This window comes from Bufo bufo, chromosome 3 (assembly GCF_905171765.1).
Source record: "Bufo bufo chromosome 3, aBufBuf1.1, whole genome shotgun sequence".
Taxonomy (NCBI): Eukaryota; Metazoa; Chordata; class Amphibia; order Anura; family Bufonidae; genus Bufo; species Bufo bufo.
Genome location: NC_053391.1, coordinates 643,844,628 through 643,866,606, shown reverse-complemented (window position 1 = coordinate 643,866,606; position 21,979 = coordinate 643,844,628). Strand labels below are relative to the sequence as shown.

The 21,979-nt window shown below is 43.4% G+C and overlaps 1 protein-coding gene across 3 annotated transcripts in view; it reads right to left on the bottom strand.

Annotated features, from left to right (window-relative positions):
* LATS2 (large tumor suppressor kinase 2) overlaps nucleotides 1-21,979 on the bottom strand; it is a 58,636-nt gene that overhangs the window by 19,623 nt on the left and 17,034 nt on the right. For all 3 annotated transcript variants that reach the window (XM_040426213.1, XM_040426212.1, XM_040426214.1), the window contains exon 3: nucleotides 1,569-1,701. In XM_040426213.1, coding sequence (XP_040282147.1) covers nucleotides 1,569-1,701 — 133 coding nt within the window. The remainder of the gene's footprint in view (nucleotides 1-1,568; nucleotides 1,702-21,979) is intronic.

Here is a 21,979-nt window from a genome sequence, read left to right as displayed (position 1 = left end):
AAAACAGAATTTCAAAGGCTAGGGCACCAAACTCCATTTCTGACCTTGGGAGAATGTATTAAACTGGGACCTCTACTCAGCACTTCCGATTCCTCTGCGATGTTTGACTATTGGGGTATGTTCACACATAGTGGATATGCTGCAGGTTTTCTGCAGTGGAATTGTATGTGGAAAATCTGCAATCAACTACAGTACCAACAAAGTGGATGAGATTTTATTAAATCTCATTCACATGTTGCAGAAAAAAAAAAATTTGCACCACAAATTGACCTGCAGCGTGGATTTCACTCTTTGTAAGGCAAATTTGAATAAAAACCTGCATGTAACACATGCGGTTTCTGCCATGGACTTTTGTGGAAATTCTACCCAGTTTCGTCAGTGCCACTACTGCCCCAGACCGATGCACCTAGATACTCATATAGTAGCATACGTCTGCCTCCGATTCCCACTGTTAAAAAATAAAAATGTTCACATGCTCTTCAATATACAGCTGCTTTATACTGCCAAACCAACTTAAAGGGGTTATGCCATGATTGGCATACATCACATCACATAGTACATGACAACCTCTTTCTAACAAAGCTAGAACCAGCCCTGTACCTCACATGGATCCAGAAATCTCCCCATTCATTGCTCCAATTGTTCTGCTAGATTTATTTCAAGATGGCAGCACAGGGGGGCATGTTCTTTCTGCTTCAGCCCTCTCCTTCTCACAGCTCAGAGGGCATGCCCTTTCTGCTCTAGCTCGCTCCTTGTAACTGTCATAACTTCTAACAGTAGACAAGGATGGAACTGAGCCTGTGTGACCACCTCAGTCGGATGTGCACATTACTTTCCAGATTAAACACCAGGGGGCACCATTATAATGAAGGTATGAGCATATCTCACAACTGGAACATTTTTGTAACAGAAAGTAAATTACAAAAGTAACTAGTTTTGCATTCTGAATCATATTAAAACATTTAATGTGACAATGCTTTTAAAGGGGTTATCCTATGATTATTATAAAATAAAATAAAAATGAAAAATCAGACGTCGTACATGACAATCTCTTTCTAACAAAGCTAGAACCAGCCCTGTACCTCACATGGGTCCAGAGATCTCCTCATTCATTGCTCTGCTAGATTTAGATCAAGCTGGCAGCTCAGGGGAGTGTCTTTTCTGCTGCAGCTCAGGGGGCGTGTCTCAGCTCTGCCTATCACAGCTCGGGAGGCAGTTGGATGAAACTGAGCATGTGCGGCCTTCTCAGTGAGCAGGACAAAGAAATAAGAAAAAGAAGAAACAGCAGGTGGCGCTATACAGATACATTTCATTGAATAACTTGGTGGCTATGCTAAATTTTTTATTACAAGCAATTACAAAAGTATTCAGATCCAGGTGCTGGTTTGAAAACTGTAGAATATTTTTCATGAGACAACCCCCTTTAAGTTGTCACACATTAGAGCCATATATGGCTATGGGTACATCACAGCATACATTTGGATATTATTTTTTTATGCTGATCCGTACTTCTATCACTGATAGATATCCGCATGTATACAGAGAATCATTGCTCACATAGGGTTTACCTGGTGATGTCTGCTTGATCACTTGGACAATCTGCTCATTTCTGGGGTCCAGATATCCCATCTTACTGATGAACTCCAGGGCTGCCTCAATGCTCCGGCTCCCCGTCTGCTTCAAAGCGCGTATCGCCATTTCCTATTTACAAAGGAAATAATAAAGAATGAATGAGAAGATCGATGACAAATGACAACTGGACATCATCAGTTAGGCCAGGATTATACAGCCACTATGGCCGTGGTACACTCTGCAGGGCCAAAAATTACAGCACTGCCTGCATCGCAACAAATGAAAGTGAATGGGGTTGCACTGCAGCCTGTAAGTTAAGGATTTATTGTCACCCTATTCACTTTGATTAGTTGCAACGCAGGCATTGCTACACTGCAATTTTTTGCCATGTAGGCTGTTCTCTAAGTTCTTCTTCGCTTCAGCCTAAAGGCTCCGTTCTAGTTTTTTTTGCAGCCCGTATGCAGAACCATTCACTTCAATGGGGCCGCAAAAAAAAAAAAAAAAACGGAAATAGCCATGTCCTATTATTGCCCGCAGTACAGACTGTTCTATTAGGAGCCGGCCCTTCCGTTCTGCAAAATTCACATGGCTGTCATCTGTGTTTTTGCGGACCCAAAAAAAAAAAAAAAAACTTGTGTGCATGAGCCCTAACCGTGTTAACCCTTCCACAAAAATTAAAAAACGATTGGCCAGATTGCAGCTACCAGCAACATGTCAGATTAAACTGAAGCCTTGGTCCTTGAACACAATGGCAAATCAGCTGAATTGAGCCAATCACGCCATGCATGTATAGTTTCGGAGGGAAACTGCCAAAATGTTCTAACCTGGCCAATCACATTCTCAGCCGCCAGTTCACAATTTTTTCAGCTGAAAAATGGTCATTGGAAATCATTCATTTTAGTTGGTGACTTAGAAATGCATTAAAAGGGGTTATCCAAGATCTATAATGCCCCCCTAAATGCCTGAGCCCCTCACACAGACTTACCTTGCTCCCCGGCACCCGTGTCGCTCCTGATGCCAGACGAAACATCCGGCGTTTGGGGGGGAGCCAATAGCAGGCCGCGACGGGAACGAACCTCCCTAGCGTCACCTGCGATGCTAGGGAGGCTTGTTCCCGTTGTGGCCTGCTATTGGCTGCCCCCCCACCGTTCCGGCATCAGAAGCGACTCGGGTGCCGGGCAGCGGGATAAGTACAACCTCTGTGAGGGGCCCGGGCATATGGGGAGGAGGGGGCATTATAGACGTTGGATAACACCTTTAACACAATAAGTGCATGTAAATGCCGCTGTGGCATGGAGATCATAAATGACCCAATCTGTTATAAATTCTACCATCCTAAGGCCTTGTTCACACAGAGTCTTTTGCTGGTGGAATTCGGTGCAGACGCCATGCCAAAAATGCCGCCAGCAGCCACAAGGAGTCTGCCTCTCAGTTCATGTGGCCGCAGTTTATAGGCATGACTGTGCCAAATTATTATTTTTTTTGAAAGTACATGTCCTTTCTTGGGGTGGTGTCCACATAGATGCCTCTGGAACCCGTGGTAGCACCCACCCACAGTTGAGCTCAATCTTATTGGGCTAAACCGAAAACGGGACCTTTGCATTGAAATGGTAAAATTGAGGCAGAAACTGCCACCTTTTGCAAAATCCATCATGTAAAGTAGCCCTTCTGTGTGCTTCTGCATCTGTGCAGCCACGCCACAAAACATAGGGCATGTCCTAAACTTCGCCACAACATGCGGATCACGGACCCATTGAAGTCTATGGGTCCGCACAGTGATGTGGCATGCACACGGCCGGTATCTGTTTTGCAGACCACCATGTGCATGAGGCCTTAACCTGTATTCAGGGGGTTATGTCATGATTGTGTGTAAAAAAAATAAAAAATGAAAATCAGACGTCATATACTACATGACAACACCTTTCTAACAAAGCTAGAACCAGCCCTGTACCTCACATGGGTCCAGAGATCTCCATATTCACGGCTCCAATTGTTCTGCTAGATTCTCTTCAGCCTGGCAGCTCAGGGGGTGTGTCCTTTCTGCTGCAGGTCTCTCCATGTAACTGCCACAGATTCTAACAGAACATATGGCTGGTGGCAGATGATTTAAACTAAGTCCGTTCAACCAGATCAGCGAAAATAAGGAGAAAAGAGCAGACAGCAGGTGGCGCTATACAGATTCATTTTATTGAATAACTCAATGGCTATACAAAATTTTTAATTACATGCAATTACAAAAGTATTCAGATCCGTGGGCTGGTTTGAAAAATGTAGACTATGTTTGTGACACAACCTCTTTAATAAGTGGCAGTAAAACTGTGGTCTTAATAAATGTCCCTCTTTGTATGTACTGTATTTTATATTTCAATACAGACTGTAGAAGTAATAGCTGGCCACCAAAATAAAAAACACGGTCATGAAAAATGCCACGGAAAAGGTGCATTTTTTTAAAATTATTTTCTCTTTTTTTTTTTAGGTAGGTCTGTGGTGGCATTAGGCAAAAATCACACGAATTAAGCCGCATCAAGTGATACCAGCGTCATTTACAGTTTTTGGGCTGAGCTTTATCCACTTACATCGTGCCTTCTTCAGTCATCTATAAAAGTGGCGTGAACATTTCACCCGGAGCAGAAAACGTGGAAAGGAAATCTACAGAAAGGAGGTCCAAGTAATCTAAGCAACAGCAACAAATATGAAGCCTGTGACTTCAGCTTTCCACGCTGAATCAGAATGGATTACGATTATTTTGGTAGTACCGCAGAAGAGCAGAGGATGAAATAAGAGACGGTCAGACAGGGTGACACTTCACTGATGTCATCAGCAGGTTTACTAACCATCAATTATATCACCAGCGATCCCACCCAACGAATATGCAGGTCTATGCCGATTAACCTGCTCCTGATCCTTTACAGGATTATATCGAAATGTATTGAATGTCACCCAGCAATTCACGAATGGACCAGCTCTCCTCCATTGCCCTGGTCCTCAGACTAATGAGCTAATCCGGCCTGGTATTTTTGGATAGTTAAAGTAATGCTCCATGTATACTAGCCTTGTATGGCACATGTTAGCAGGGAAAGCTTGGCGTACATATCAAACATATCCATAGACCTCTATTCACCCAGTGGCCAAGAGTGTCCCTTCAGCCTCCTCACAATAGGTCACCAATATCAGATCAGTGGTGGTCCTAACATGCGGCACCCCCACCGATCAGCTGTGGTCCTGGAAGCTATACAGTGGATAAAACCAGTGGTCGTGCTGGGGTACTGCATCAGGCCGGCGCATACGCACTTCGCTCAACGAAGCGGCTGAGCCTAGTGCGCAGGCGTGGGATCTGGCAGAGGGATGGGTAGTATTGTGGAGGCGGCACTAAGCTGTAGAAGGCGGCGCAGAAGATAGGGAAGGCGGCACTGGGCACCAGACGGCGAGGGGTGCGGTCGGGCACCCTGTATTAACGGACCTCCCCTTGGGCACCTTAAGTAAGTGATTGACAGGTTATAAAAACCTGTTTTTTGGGCAAATAGAGTCACAGTGAGGTTTAATAAGGCCAGCTTAGGATTCTGATTAGTCCGGACATTAGCATATGTTTAGGTTATGGGGTAAAATCTCATGACAGAATCCCTTTAATCTGATCATTGCTGGGTGACAAAAAGGTCTTGTCAAAAAAGAGAAACTTGAGCCTTAAAAGAGAAAATGAGCATAGTCAGCCAAATTGTGTTACCTCTATGAGAACTCTGTTTAATTATTTGCAATCACCATGTAATGGTATCACAAGTTGGATCTTCACAGAATCGCAGGATGAAAACCCAACCTGCCCAGCAGATGCCAACATAAACAAGACTACTCCCAGATCGTAAAGATTCTCCTTGAAGTCAAAATGTAAGGAAGGCCAAAGAACTTTCCATGTGATGAGAGGGGAAAAGAGGCCACATGACATACCAGAAGTTTATTTTTTTTTTTCCATAATTCCTAAATTAACGAGGCTCCAGGAATCCACCTATCTAAGAGGGTATCTCACGCAAAGGATTACTTCAAGTCGCTGCAGAGAAGAAAGCTGAGCTAATCTGACGTCTAAGAATTCGGAGAATAATTTTAGATTCATGGCTAAGATTATAAGCAACCTCCAGCTGGGAGACGAAAATGCTCAAAGATGAACATCACGCTGTACTTTGTACAAATCCATCAGTCATACAGATGGAGGCAACGCTGACCATAACAAAAGGTGGACGAACATTGACTGAGAGGTGGAACAAACAAGAACATTCAAAGTTTATTCCAGAAACTGGGACGGCAAATGGTTTTTATGTAATAACGTAAAGTTAGTTATTAGACTAGAGTTAGTATGAGTAGTACCTACTTCTACTGAACTCCTCCACCTTTACTTGCTTAGGCAGGGTGTCTGGTAATGTTATTGGTAATGCTCGATCAGAAACAAATATCCAAAGAGTTCTCAACCATCTCGCCGGCAACCACCTATTGGAAGTGGCTCCCTATGAGTCAAGATCCGACTTTCTAACAAGCCTTGGGATTTGACAAGGGAATATAGACAAGCCAGATATACCTCTGTAGACAGATGTTTCGAGGTGCTTGTCCCTCATCAGTACGAAGGAGGATTATGGCTGCTTTGGAAGCGGCAGAGAACTCCGATTTGAAGATGTGTCACTCCTCGTCACATCCCGCCTATGCACTCTCAGCACTATACTTTTCCCTTTTCTCCTTGGCCTCCCCCAGTTGCATTTATAATGCAGCACCAGAGAAAGGGAACAGAACCCGACCCCTCTACATTGCAATGGGTAAAAAGATAGGGCCATGGCCGATAAGGTGCGGGTGACTTGTTTAGAACAGTTTGTAGATGATTAAAAGGTCCTTCTTTGCTGATTGTACAGTCAGGTCCATAAATATTGGGACACCGCCACAATGGATTTGAAATGAAACGAACAAGATGTGCTTTAACTGCAGACCGTCAGCTTTAGTTTGAGGGTAATTTACATCCAAATCAGGTGAACGGTGCAGGAATTACAACAGTTTGCATATGTGCCTCCCACTTGTTAAGGGACCAAAAGTAATGGGACATACTAATAATAATTATAAATCAAACTTTCACTTTTTAATACTTGGTTGCAAATTCTTTGCAGTCAATTACAGCCTGAAGTCTGGAACGCATAGACATCCCCAGACGCTGGGTTTCATCCCTGGTGATACTCTACCAGGCCCCTACTGCAACTGTCTCCAGTTCCTGCTTGTTCTTGGGGCATTTTCCCTTCAGTTTTGTCTTCAGCAAGTGAAATGCATGCTCAATCGGATTCAGGTCAAGTGATTGACTTGGCCATTGCATAACATTCCACTTCTTTCCCTTAAAAAACCCTTTGGTTGCTTTTGCAGTATGCTTTGGGTCATTGTCCATCTGCACTGTGAAGCGCTGTCCAATGAGTTCTGAAGCATTTGGCTTAATAGGAGCAGATAATATTGCCCGAAACACTTCAGAATTCATCCTGCTGCTTTTGTCAGCAGTCACATCATCAATAAATACAAGAGAACCAGTTCCATTGGCAGCCATACATGCCCACGCCATGACACTACCACCACCATGCTTCACTGATGAGGCGGTATGCTTAGGATCATGAGCAGTTCTTTTCCTTCTCCATACTCTTCTCTTCCCATCACTCTGGTACAAGTTGATCTTGGTATCATCTGTCCATAGGATGTTGTTCCAGAACTGTGAAGGCTTTTTTAGATGTCGTTTGGCAAACTCTAATCTGGCCTTCCTGTTTTTGAGGCTCACCAATGGTTTACATCTTGTGGTGAACCCTCTGTATTCACTCTGGTGAAGTCTTCTCTTGATTATTCACTTTGACACACATACACCTACCTCCTGGAGAGTGTTCTTGATGTGGCCAACTGTTGTGAAGGGTGTTTTCTTCACCAGGGAAAGAATTCTTCGGTCATCCACCACAGTTGTTTTCCGAGGTCTTCAAGGGTCTTTTGGTGTTGCTGAGCTCTTTTTAAGAATGTTCTAAACAGTTGTTTTGGCCACGCCTAATGTTTTTGCTATCGCTCTGATAGGTTTGTTGTGTTTTTTCAGCCTAATGATGGCTTGCTGCAATGATAGTGACAGCTCTTTGGATCTCATCTTGACAGTTGACAGCAACAGATTCCAAATGCAAATAGCACACTTGAAATGAACTCTGGACCTTTTATCTGCTCATTGTAATTGGGATAATGAGGGAATAACACATACCTGGCCATGGAACAGCTGAGAAGCCAATTGTCCCATTACTTTTGGTCCCTTAACAAGTGGGAGGCACAGATGCAAACTGTTGTAATTCCTACACCGTTCACCTGATTTGGCTGTAAATACCCTCAAATTAAAGCTGACAGTCTGCAGTTAATGCACATCTTGTTTGTTTCATTTTAAATCCATTGTGGTGGTGTATAGAGCCAAAAATTTTACAATTGTGTTGATGTCCCAATATTTATGGACCTGACTGTATTCATTGGTGCCAGATATTATACATGCTTGAGATGCAGCAGAGAACAGGGAAGTAAGAGTCACATTTGGTGGGCGTGTAATGATTTTGGATCAGGGTCCCAGTATTGTTTCAGGAGGTATCTGCCTCTCCATCCTAAACTCCATGGAGGCACTCCTCCTTTTTAGAGTTCCCCCTAGTGTGTCGTCTATATGCAAGAAACCTTTAGTGTGGAATATCTTCAAGGTAGCTACAAGCCCTTTTACATTTTGCAATTTCAGCCCTGAAGGGGCCACAAACGACAATATACAAGTTGATCCGTGCTGGTTTTTACATGGCCCACTGCACAAATGATGGATGAACAATCGTTATTATGATCTTTCATCCCCCAATCAGTTTGCATACTGTCAGCAGCATATAATCTGTTCACACTGGATGTCATGCCACCGGCAAAAAAAGATGGTTTATTCCCCACCTAGACAAACATTTGCTCGCCTGTCTGGTGATCTGCATCACGCTTACATAGGCCAATCATTGGGAAGAAGCGGGAAGTGATTTCTAGTCACCTGTAGAGCACAAGCCCTCCGGACTTGAAGAAGTAGTTGGAGAAGAGGACATTTTTCCAGCACATGGAGGAGCTGATTCCTTCAACACTAGCAAGATGAGCAAACCCGAACTTTACAGGTTCAGGTTCAGTGTTCGGGTGGTGAGGGAATTCCGTTATAATGGAATTCGTCGACGGAATGCAAAATGGAAGCCTTTAAGGGGTATTCCGTTTTGATCCGTCATAATAGAAGTCTATGGCCAAGCATAACGGATCAGTCTGGTTTCTGTTATGCAGGACTTTGTTTTCCTTCCTGCATAAAGTTATAACGGAATCCATAATGGAATTCCCTCCATCCGTAAAGTTCAGGTTTGCTCATCCCTATCCAAGAGTAACCAAACCTGCCGCACCCCAACCTGAACATATACTTCAAAGAGTTATAAAAGGTATAAAACACAATTGCTTATCCTTTGGATTAGGCCAAGAATATTAGATTGGTGGAGGTCCGACCTATAGCACCCCCTGTGGATCAGCTGTTGAAGGGTCTGCGGCCTCTTCATTGCCGACTGCAACGAAAAGTACGGGATTGTGCAGGACAGACCAATGAAAACAGTGAAGAGGCTGCATTGCTTGCAATAGTATCGCCGCCCCTTTAAATTGATCAGCAGGGGTGCCATTCATTTTTAAAATTCCTTTAAATTTGACCCCTTATGAGCGATAAATACAATAGTAATAATGTACCATAGTAATGTTCTAGTTCATCTATACCCTCTCACAGGGTAATAATGCTCCCCCGTTCAGCACAAAAGATCCTGTAGATTGAGAACACATGTAATCCAGAGTCGGAGGGGCGTAATCCAAGTCATCATTCCTGTCATTCTCTTCTGAGAATGTAAACATTTCATACCTGCTTATTAAAGACAGATTTCTAAGAAATACTGCGGGTGAAAACGGTCCATCAACTGCTGGAGTTCCATTCCATTGCAACAATTTTAAAGTGATAGTACTGCAAAAAATAAAAAATAAATTAACAAAGCAAAAAAGCTCCCTCAGTTGTGTAGTGGACAGAGCTTGTAACTGCAATGAAGAAAACGGGAGTAGCGATGCAGTAACCGCTACACTACAGAATGTACGGCACTAGAGCTACTCCAAAACAGCGGGGAGGATATGTCAGCAATGTCAAAATCCTGAACAACCCCTTTAAGGTTGTCTACCACTATTTTTTACCCTGGAAGGTAAAAAATAAATAAAAATTATATAATAATATTAATATGAGAGATACAGATGAGACTTCTGAAAAACTAAAGCACGGGTCTCATTTTGAACCCAAATTTTTCAACGTCTTATGAACCCGTGTGGAATTCCGTTTTATATTTGTTCAGTCGCCCCCCACATGGATCCACCTGTTTACTTCTGTCGTTCTAAAAAGATCACTTATTATGTGAGGAATCTCTTTTCTGCAGTCTGGCTTTACAAATTCGGCCGCTATAGCCTTCTAGCTATGTGCAGAATGTCTCAAGCCAGCAACGTATACAACTAAATCTGAAAAAGCACTCCCAGTCCAAAAATAATATGTCTGGACTGCATACGACATGGGAAACCCAAATGGCAGGCGCTAGCTGTGCTTGGTCAGTATTAACCAGGAGTCCAAATATACCGTAACTGAGCCCAGCAGACGTTACACATGCCAATAGCTCTCCACATACAATATAATACGAGGATCCGCAAATCTAATGCCAAACGATCCAGAAATTGCATCTCCAGATTGGTGACAGAACTGTAAGCTACTATTTCCACCTAGGTAGACCCTTACAGTGCTTGACCATACATTATGGTAAAACGGTGTTCTGCTCGAATATCAAATTCATGGACTACTTCCTGATGAAGAGCCTACGATCCCAAGAGTCAACAAGAAGCTACCAAATCATCAGATGACTTCCTTCAAGACTTAGGGCTCATGTACACGGTTGTGTTTTTTGCGGTCCACAAGCATGGATGCCAGCCGAGTGCATGCCACCATTTATTTATTTTTTAAACTTATGTAGAAATTTCTTACCCTCGTCCGCAAAACGGACAAGAATAGGACGTGTTCTATCTTTTTTGCAGAGCCGCGGAATGGATATGCGGACAGCGCACGGTGTGCTGTCCACATATTTTGCGGATCAGATGCGGACTGAAAAAAGACGGCCGCGTGCATGAGGTCTTAGGAAAAATTTGTTATTAAAGCAACTGCCCACTTCCCCCGCTCCCACATATAAGAAAGCCCATGAGTCCTACCCCCCTGTCCATACATAGGAAAGCCTGCGAGTCCCACTTCCCCTACCCACACAAAAGAAAGCCTAAGGCCTCTTTCACACGGGCGTTGCGGGAAAATGTGCGGGTGCGTTGCGGGAACACCCGCGATTTTTCCGCGCGAGTGCAAAACATTGTAATGCGTTTTGCACTCGCGTGAGAAAAATCGCGCATGTTTGGTACCCAAACCCGAACTTCTTCACAGAAGTTCGGGCTTGGGATCGGTGTTCTGTAGATTGTATTATTTTCCCTTATAACATGGTTATAAGGGAAAATAATAGCATTCTGAATACAGAATGCATAGTAAAAAACATCGCTGGAGGGGTTAAAAAAAAAATAATAAATATTTAACTCACCTTAGTCCACTTGTTCGCGGCCCGGCATCTCCTTCTGGCTTCATCTGATCTCTGTGCAGCAACAGGACCTGTGGTGACGTCATTCCGGTCATCACATGATCTTTTACCATGGTGATTCACCATGGTAAAAGATCATGTGACGTACCATGTGATGACCGGAGTGACGTCATCACAGGTCCTTGAACTATAATTAATGCTCACCACAGGTCCCATTCAGTAAAGGGGAGAGAAGCAGATGCCGGGCTACGCGATCAAGTGGATTAAGGTGAGTTAAATGATTTTATTTATTTTTTTAACCCCTCCAGCGCTGTTTTACTATGCATTCTGTATTCAGAATGCTATTATTTTCCCTTATAACCATGTTATAAGGGAAAATAATACAGTGAATAGACTGTCACCTAGCAACCATGCGTGGAAATCGCACCGCATCTGCACTTGCTTGCGATTTTCACGCAGCCCCATTCACTTCTATGGGGCCTGTGTTGCGTAAAAAACGCAGAATATAGAGCATGCTGCGATTTTCACGCAACACATAAGTGATGCGTGAAAATCACCGCTCATCTGAACAGCCCCATAGAAATGAATGGGTCGGTATTCAGTGCGTTCACCTCCCGCATCGCATCCGCGCGGAATACTCGCCCGTGTGAAAGGGGCCTAAGAGTCCTACTTCTCCTGTCAACACATAAGAAAGCCTGTGAGTCCTACTTCTCCTGTCGACAAATAAGAAAGCCTGTGAGTCCTACCTCTCCTGTCGACACATAAGAAAGCCTGTGAGTCCTACCTCTCCTGTCGACACATAAGAAAGCCTGTGAGTCCTACCTCTCCTGTCGACACATAAGAAAGCCTGTGAGTCCTACTTCTCCTGTCGACAAATAAGAAAGCCTGTGAGTCCTACTTCTCCTGTCGACAAATAAGAAAGCCTGCGAGTCCTACCTCTCCTGTCGACAAATAAGAAAGCCTGTGAGTCCTACCTCTCCTGTCGACACATAAGAAAGCCTGTGAGTCCTACCTCTCCTGTCGACACATAAGAAAGCCTGCGAGTCCTACCTCTCCTGTCGACAAATAAGAAAGCCTGTGAGTCCTACCTCTCCTGTCGACACATAAGAAAGCCTGTGAGTCCTACTTCTCCTGTCGACAAATAAGAAAGCCTGTGAGTCCTACCTCTCCTGTCGACAAATAAGAAAGCCTGTGAGTCCTACCTCTCCTGTCGACACATAAGAAAGCCTGTGAGTCCTACCTCTCCTGTCGACACATAAGAAAGCCTGTGAGTCCTACCTCTCCTGTCGACACATAAGAAAGCCTGTGAGTCCTACCTCTCCTGTCGACACATAAGAAAGCCTGTGAGTCCTACTTCTCCTGTCGACAAATAAGAAAGCCTGTGAGTCCTACCTCTCCTGTCGACACATAAGAAAGCCTGTGAGTCCTACTTCTCCTGTCGACAAATAAGAAAGCCTGTGAGTCCTACCTCTCCTGTCGACACATAAGAAAGCCTGCGAGTCCTACCTCTCCTGTCGACACATAGAGCCCAAGAGTCCTGCTTCCTGTTCTCACAGACAGTGATAGGACCTTGTATACAGAGAGAACTCTCAAATCATTCTGTTTGAGCAGGAGAAGCAGGGTTTGCAGGCTGGGTTTTATTACAACCTATTAGGAAACAAGCAGAAGATCGTAGGAAAATCTGCTGCAACATTTACATGGCAAAACGCATGGTGGAATTTTTCCGCCTTGTCCGAACTTACCCTACAGCCTCATGCTCACAGCACGAGTCACGTGCTGAAGACTGTATCGTGGCACACAGTCGCATGTGGCTCAATATTACATACCTGCAGGATTTCCACTTGCTATATGTAATATGAGGCTCCATCAGGTGCCCTATATGGGAGAAGCAATACTTCTAGGGGAGAATACATCCATAATATAGAATTTTAGTATGAAATCTGAGCCATGCATCTCTATAGGTGAAGTATCATGGCTCCATACAATAGAGTCATGGCTTGAGAGTAGTCATCAGGAGCCTAGATGAATGTCGCATATTGACACTCACATAAATATCCAGGTTTCTAGCCATTAAAACCGCTCAGAGGAATACATTTTTCAAGACACAAAGGTTAGTGTTTATTTTTTTTTAAACAACATGTCTAGTCAGAGCCAATGCATGAATTATATCCGGAGAGGAATGTGAAAGATATACATACTGCTCATACCTTCACAGGAGGCAACTACATTACAGAGTAAATCATTCACTGGAGACATGTTAAACTATGTAAGAGCTGCCTTCTCGCTGGTCCGCGCTACAATGTCTTTTCTGGAAAATCTGTGCTGCTTTCTGAAAGCTGAAGCTTAAAGTTTACATAATAGAGAAGATTTATTAAAGACTTAAAGGGGTATTCTCATCTCAGACAATGGGGGCATATTGCTAGGATATGCCCCCATTGTCTGATAGGTGCGGGTCCCACCTCTGGGACCAGCACCTACACAGAGAACAGAGCCCTGAAAGTGGTTGAGGGTGCACTGCGCATGGTCAGCCGCCCTGCATTCATTTCTATAAGGCCGCCGAAAATAGCCGAGCGCTGGGTCGACTATTTCTGTCGGGCCCATAGAAGTGAATTGGAGCAGTGGCCGTGCAAGCGTGGTGCGCGCTCCCATTCACTACTATGGGGAGAGCGCTTGGTGGTGGCCAGAATCATGGAAACCCAGGGTCCTCTAGCCACCACTTTCCCCGCTCCTAGCGATATGCCCCCATTGTCTAAGATGGGAATACCCCTTTAATAAAACTGACAAAAACTTAAAAGGGGCTGCGCCACCGTTAAATGTTAGGCTACTTTCACATTTTCCGGTATTGAGATCAGTCATTTCAATGGGACGGATCGTTCCTATACAAGTGTATAGGAACGAGCCGTCCTATTGAAATGAATAGGACGGCTTGGGTGTAATTACACCTGTTTGCTGCTGCAGATGTGACGGCGAGCAGGTAAACAATAAAGAGGAGGCAGCGATGGCACGGCGCGCGCCTTCTCTTCAAACAGCTGATTAGCAGGGCATATATATATATATATATATACACACACACACTGGTAACATTTTAAATCACCCTTTTTATCAATAAAAATAACTTGGACAACCCCTTTAAGCCTCATTCACACGTCAGTGTTTGACCAGTGATTGCAATCAGTGATTGTGAGCAAAAACCAGGATTGAAGCCTCCACAGACATAAGGTATAAGGGAAAGATCTGCTCCTGTTCTGTGTTTAGAGCAGCACCTGGTTTTGGCTCAAAATCACTTACCAAAAACACTGCAAAGACTGCCTGCTTGAATCAGTGCTGATGCTGCTGTAATCACAGGATTTTATTACCCAGTTCCCTTTACAGACATAAAGACAGATTATAATTCCCTGTTTAGGTAACATATTTAAACTATCTTAGACTGGGTTCGAATGTGTCAGAGGCTCCATTATGAGGCCTCCATAGCAGATTTCGTCAAAAATACCCAGCAAAATAGTTCTTCATGCACCATAACAGAAACCCACCAGACCTCATTACATTCAGTGGAGTCGCCTGGTGCCGATAATTTCAGTTATGTGCCAGGTGCAGCACTCCTGTTATTTTTGTTGTTCGACTCCTATAATACAGCAGACCAACGGAAATCAATGGCGCTGATGGAAACACAGCCTTCGTTATAACTCCATTAATCATTATCTTCCTAAAAGGACGATTAACCATGAAAATAAGTTCAATAGATGTTTGGAAGAAAAATAAAATAAATTATAATATATATACACACACACCGGTAACATTTTAAATCACCCTTTTTATGATTAAAAAATAAATCTAAATATGGTTAATACCAGATGCTCGGCCTGCAGATCTGGAAGACATCCAGCAGGAAGCCAGCACTGCAAGTCAAGAATGTCTACCGAGTCTGGTTTCTTCCCATAAATCGCAGGTACTATGGGATATACCCGCCGTGGACTCTCATCCTGCCGCTCATGGCTGCAGACGGCGCACACTGCCAAGTGTAACAGTCATGTGTTTTACCTCCTCTCAGTAATTACCGAGCAATGATTAGGAGTCTACACCCAGAACGTTTGACTTTCTAATAATAAGTGACTTTCCTGGCACAAGCTATTGACAGAATGGCGTCAAATATTCAGCAGAAGCAAAAACCCAGAAGGGTCCGGCTTTCTAATGCTTAAAAGCAGAATAGAGTTGCCACACACATTAGAAGAACATCACCCTAAGGGTCCATTCACATGACCGTATGAATGAGTCTGCATATGTTCCCCAATTTTGCCGAAGGGGTGCGGGCCCATTCATTTCAATGGGGCTTAAAAAGATGCAGACCGTACACAGTGTGCTGTCCACATCCGTCCAGACAACACCTTTAATTCCAGAAAAAGTAGTATCTAAAGGAGGAAAATCAACCGCATCCAATCAATTTATAGTTCTAAATAGGTGCCTCTTAACAGCACAATTCCATTAACTTAAAGGGGTTGTCCCACGACTTTAAAGGGGTATTGCTATCTGGACATTTAGGACATAAGTGTCCGATAGGAGCAGGACCCAGATGTGAGACCTGCACCAATGTCAAGAAAGGGGCCTTGTCACACCACTGTGAATGGGGGGGGGGTCATACATCTGTGGCCTCCAAAAACAGCAGAGCACGCTTACACCCAAGTTCCAAAAAGTGATCCCATAGAAGTCCCATTCACTGTGGTGCAAGACAGGATATTGTAAGAACAGGTCCCCATCAGACATAGAAACATAGAAACATAGAATGTGTCGGCAGATAAGAACCATTTGGCCCATCTAGTCTGCCCAATATACTGAATACTATGGATAGCCCCCGGCCCTATCTTATATGAAGGATGGCCTTATGCCTATCCCATGCATGCTTAAACCCCTTCACTGTATTTGCAGCTACCACTTCTGCAGGAAGGCTATTCCATGCATCCACTACTCTCTCAGTAAAGTAATACTTCCTTATATTACTTTTAAACCTTTGCCCCTCTAATTTAAAACTGTGTCCTCTTGTGGTAGTTTTTCTTCTTTTAAATATGCTCTCTTCCTTTACCGAGTTGATTCCCTTTATGTATTTAAAAGTTTCTATCATATCCCCTCTGTCTCTTCTTTCTTCCAAGCTATACATATTAAGGTCCTTTAACCTTTCCTGGTAAGTTTTATCCTGCAATCCATGTACTAGTTTAGTAGCTCTTCTCTGAACTCTCTCTAGAGTATCTATATCCTTCTGGAGATATGGCCTCCAGTACTGCGCACAATACTCCAAGTGAGGTCTCACCAGTGTTCTGTACAGCGGCATAAGCACTTCACTCTTTCTACTGCTTATACCTCTCCCTATACATCCAAGCATTCTGCTGGCATTTCGTGCTGCTTTATTACATTGTCTTCCCACCTTTAAGTCTTCTGAAATAATTACTCCTAAATCCCTTTCCTCAGATACTGAGGTCAGGACTGTGTCAAATATTCTATATTCTGCCCTTGGGTTTTTACGCCCCAGGTGCATTATCTTGCACTTATCCACATTAAATTTCAGTTTCCAGAGTTCTGACCATTCTTCTAGTTTTCCTAAATCCTTTTCCATTTGGCGTTTCCCTCCAGGAACATCAACCCTGTTACATATCTTTGTGTCATCAGCAAAAAGACAAACCTTACCAGCGAGGCCTTTTGCAATATCACTTATGAAGATATTAAACAAAATCGGTCCCAGTACAGATCCCTGTGGAACCCCACTGGTAACATGACCTTGTTTTGAATGTTCTCCATTGACTACAACCCTCTGTTGTCTGTCACTCAGCCACTGCCTAATCCCATCAACAATATGGGAGTCCATGCTCAATGACTGCAGTTTATTGATAAGTCTTCTATGTGGGACAGTGTCAAAAGCCTTACTAAAATCTAGATATGCGATGTCTACTGCACCTCCACCGTCTATTATTTTATTCACCCAGTCAAAAAAATCTATAAGATTTGTTTGACATGATCTCCCTGAAGTAAACCCATGTTGTTTTTCATCTTGCAATCCATGGGATTTTAGATGTTCCACAATCCTATCCTTTAATAGGGTTTCCATTAATTTGCCTACTATTGATGTCAGACTCACTGGTCTATAGTTGCTCGATTCCTCCCTACTACCTTTCTTGTGAATGGGCACGACATTTGCCAATTTCCAATCTTCCGGGACGACTCCTGTTACTAATGATTGGTTAAATAAATCTGTTAACGGTTTTGCCAGCTCACCACTAAGCTCTTTTAATAATTTTGGGTGTATCTCATCAGGCCCCTGTGACTTTTCTGTCTTCACCTTAGACAGCAAACTTAGAACATCTTCCTCTGTAAAGATACATGCATCAAACGATTTAATAGTCATTCTTTCTAGTGGAGGTCCTTCTCCTTTTTCTTTTGTAAAAACTGAACAGAAGTATTCATTAAGGCAGTCGGCTAGCCCTTTATTCTCTTCTACATACCTTCCGTCCTTTGTTTTTAATTTAGTTATTCCTTGTTTTAATTTCCTTTTTTCATTTATATATCTGAAGAATGTCTTATCCCCTTTTTTCATAGACTGAGCTAGTTTTTCTTCTGCCTGCGCTTTAGAAGTTCTTATAACTTGCTTGGCCTCTCTCTGCCTAATCTTGTAGATTTCCTTATCTTCATTGCTCTGGGTTTTTTTATAATTACAAAATGCTAGCTTTTTATTTTTAATGATTTGGGCCACTTCTGCTGAGTACCACAGTGGTCTCTTCCTTTTTTTGCTTTTACTGACGAGTCTAATGCAATTTTCTGTTGCCTTCAATAATGCACCTTTTAAGTAGTCCCATTTCTCCTGGACTCCATGTAATCCGTTCCAGTCTGATAAGGACTCATTTATGACTAATTTCATTTTTGAAAAGTCTGTTTTTCTAAAATCTAAAACTTTTGTTTTTGTGTGGTGGGACTCTTTCACAGTTCTTATATTAAACCACACTGACTGGTGATCACTAGATCCCAAGGTTTCGCCTACAATGACATCATATACCGAATCCCCATTTGTGAATACCAAATCCAAAATGGCCTCCTTCCGGGTTGGCTCCTCAACCACTTGTTGTAGAGATAACCCCAGTAGGGAATTTAGAATATCTGTACTCCTGGTAGAACTTGCTATTTTGGTTTTCCAGTTTATATCTGGAAGATTGAAATCTCCCATAATGATAACCTCTCCTTTCATTGTCATTTTAGCTATTTCTTCAACTAGTAGATCATCTAGTTCTTTAACTTGACCAGGTGGTCTATATATCACACCTACACGAGTTACTGCATGGTTAGCAAACTGCAACGTAACCCAAACTGACTCTATGTTGGCCTCACCAACTTGTATTAGGTTAGATTTAATGCTATCTTTCACATACAGGGCCACTCCTCCTCCTTTCTTGCCTTCTCTGTCTCTTCTGTATAAAGAGTACCCTGGTATGCTTATGTCCCAGTCATTTCTTTCATTAAACCATGTCTCCGTAACAGCCACTAAATCTACATTCTCAGATGCCATTATTGACCCAAGTTCATTGATTTTTTTACCTAAACTGCGAGCATTTGTAGACATGACTCTGAGCTTATCATTTCTTAACCTCTGTGCTTCTGACCTGTTCTGGCATTGTTTCGGGGGGCAATTGGACTCTTTTATTTTCACTCTTTTGCATATCCTATATGCAAATATCCTTTTGCATATCCTATATCCTATATGCCATACACGGCATATCCTATGGAAATGCCATAAGTGTCCAGATGGGAAAACCCCTTTAAGATCCACTGGATCTACAAGGTGCCTCTAGGTGTAAGGGTAACGCCCCTGTTGCTCCTAGAGGCTAATTTTCATATATTAAAACTTCATTTTTCTCAGCAATGCGGGAACATATGAACAAGAGACAAGGTCAGCCAGTTTTAAGTCACTACCATAATTACCAACATTTGTGTTGGTAAATTTGTGTAATTTTAAAGGGGTTGTCTCATCTAAAACAATGAGGGCATATCGCTAGGATATGCTCCCATTGTGTTATAGGTGCACGTCCCACCACTGTGACCAGCACCTATATTGGGAACGAATCCCCGCAAAGTGGTGGCTGGAGGACTCCGGTCCGGCCACCGCCAAGCGTTCTGCCCATAGAAATGAATGGCGGCTGTGCATGCGCAGTGTTCTCTCCACCACTTTCAGGGCTCAGTTCTTGATATAGGTGCTGGGACAATTGTCTATGATGAGACAACCCCTTTAAGCCCTGACCTTGGTATGATATGTCCCAGAATGCCCACTCATGGGAGGAGTTTACATAAGTCCCAGCCATTTTTGGCCCAGGACAAACAGCAAATTGTGGACAATCCATGCAAATTTGGAACGGTTGGCATCTATGCACTACCTAATTTTCTTTACTTGGTTCAAGCAAGTAACCCGTGTCCCCAAATCACAGAAGATACGATTCATTATCTCAAAATCTTTAGGTTCTCAGGAACGCACCAAGTTTTAACGTAAGGGTTTCAGCAGTAACAGAAATGGCAGTGCCGCGTTTGTAATCCCTTCAAAGTAGAGGATTTATACAATGGCAGGGGAAGGGCCAATTCCACTCCCTATCCTTCCCTATTCTGACAGTACAAGTCAAGAAGAAGCCCAGGTGGTAGGCGTGCCACACCAAACTTCTTCCTGTTATTGCTCATTGCCACGCACAGTGACCAGAGGTGATAGGAAGGGAGGGCATACAAGATCAGGGCACTTTCTCTGCCGCCCCCGAAAGGAGATATAGCAATAAAAGACATATAATAGATAAACTTACTACACACAATATAGGGAAGCTGATTGCACAAGGACAACATTCACCCATCAGTTGTTATCCGTGCCAGAAACTATACAGTGGACACAACCCGAACCACAAGATTCTATCCACTGCATCATTTCTGGTGCTAGTCCAAAAATGCTAGGTGGGTGCCCCACGATCGGATACTGATGACCTATCCGGAGGATAGGAACCATTATCCAAGTCCCAAAGAACCCCTTTTAGGCCCTGCAGACATGTTTAGGATTTGAAGAGGATATTCACTTGGAGTCCACAAAAAATATCTCCACGGAAAACAAATTCCACAAGTAGCAAGGCATTTCTTCTTGCGATTCTGCATATAAATGCTGTCGGATTAGCCCCGTTGAATTAGGCCAAGTCTTGTGGGGATCTGTGGCATAACAAACACATCTGAGGGAGAAATTCGAATGTCAGCTTCAGATTTCTTTTGCGGATCCTCTAGTACAGGGCCAACCCGTGGCTCTTGAGCCGCATGCGGCTCTTTGCTTCTTCACGTGCGGCTCTAGCTGTGGAGCCAGGAAGCAGTCAGGCCGCTCACTCTCCACCTATTGCTCAGGCAGAGAGGAAGACAAACAAACAGATATGTAGCAGAGGTGATTAACACATTAGAAATAGCTGCACACAGAACCAAAGGAGTGTTAACCCTTGCAATACTGCAGAAAGGTGAGGTTCAACGAGAAATATCTCCAAGGGACAAGCAGGACACAGGCACCTGGACCCGCTGCCAAAATGCCCATGCCTGTTCGAAGTAGCAGGGCAGTGGCGGGCACGGAACCAGGAATTATATGTTATGATGGAAAGCAGCCGAAGCAAATGTCCTGCACCAGTGGATTATGGGCTGTTGTCTAAAGTAACCTGTGAAGTGCAGGGTATTCATTTTCAGCCCCTGTATATTACATAGTTTTAGTATTTTCACTGCGGAGTAAAAGCCACTTAATTGCTTGTAACTGAAGATAAGACATAAAATTCATGCCGGCAAAGTCTCCACAGGCCAGAATAACAGAGAAATAAAGAGATTATTTTCTATTCAGCTACATTTTCGGAGGAACCTAAATTTCCTGCGATCGTACTTTACATTTTATTCATATTTGCAGCCATTAATAATCCTCTTTACATGCTTTGTCCTGCGCAGCCAATTCAATGGTAAGGAAGAGACAACACCCCCTGGAAAAAAGCCTGGAATGCTTGTAATTAGCCTGACACATTTCCTCTCCCAGTAACGGGGCTGGAGAAACGGCAAGGAAACTGAGGCCACCCCCCACCCAGGACCACACTGCCCCAGTATTTCCACTCTGGAATGTACGATTTGGTTAACCCATTTGTCTCCGTCTGGATTCTGTGCAGACAGCACGCGTGCACCATATACAGGGGATTTCTTTAAATGGCGTACTGGAAAACTCTGCAAATAACTAGTTGCTAGCATGTGTGCAGCGCTGTTTAGGTTGTCATCAGTCATGTACACCAGGGGTTAACTAGTAGTGTAAATTGAGTAACAGGGCTTTTCTTGTTCTGCCATTCTGTAGTTTCTTGCAGGTCGGGCACATTCATGGTGGGAACGGTGCAGCAGAAAGCTGCACTGCTGCCAATCTGCAAAGATTACAGCAAAGCGGTTGTTACGCAAGTAAAAAAAAAAAACAAACAAAAAAAAAAACTAAAGGCCGTGTTCACACTGGTGTACTTTCTGTTGTCCTGCTCAATTATGGCGCAGAACAACAAAGCTTTAGATCACTCACAGAATGGATATGAATAGCGCCTGATGGACCCCATTAACTATAATGGAGCCCATTGAGTTTCCAGGGGCGGACTGGGAACTTTAAAAGGAGCCCTGGGAAAAAAAAAAAAAAAAAGAGAAAAAACTAAAAAGTGGCCCCATGTTGTAGGTAGGTCCAAACTGACAGAAGACAGGGCCAACAGAAG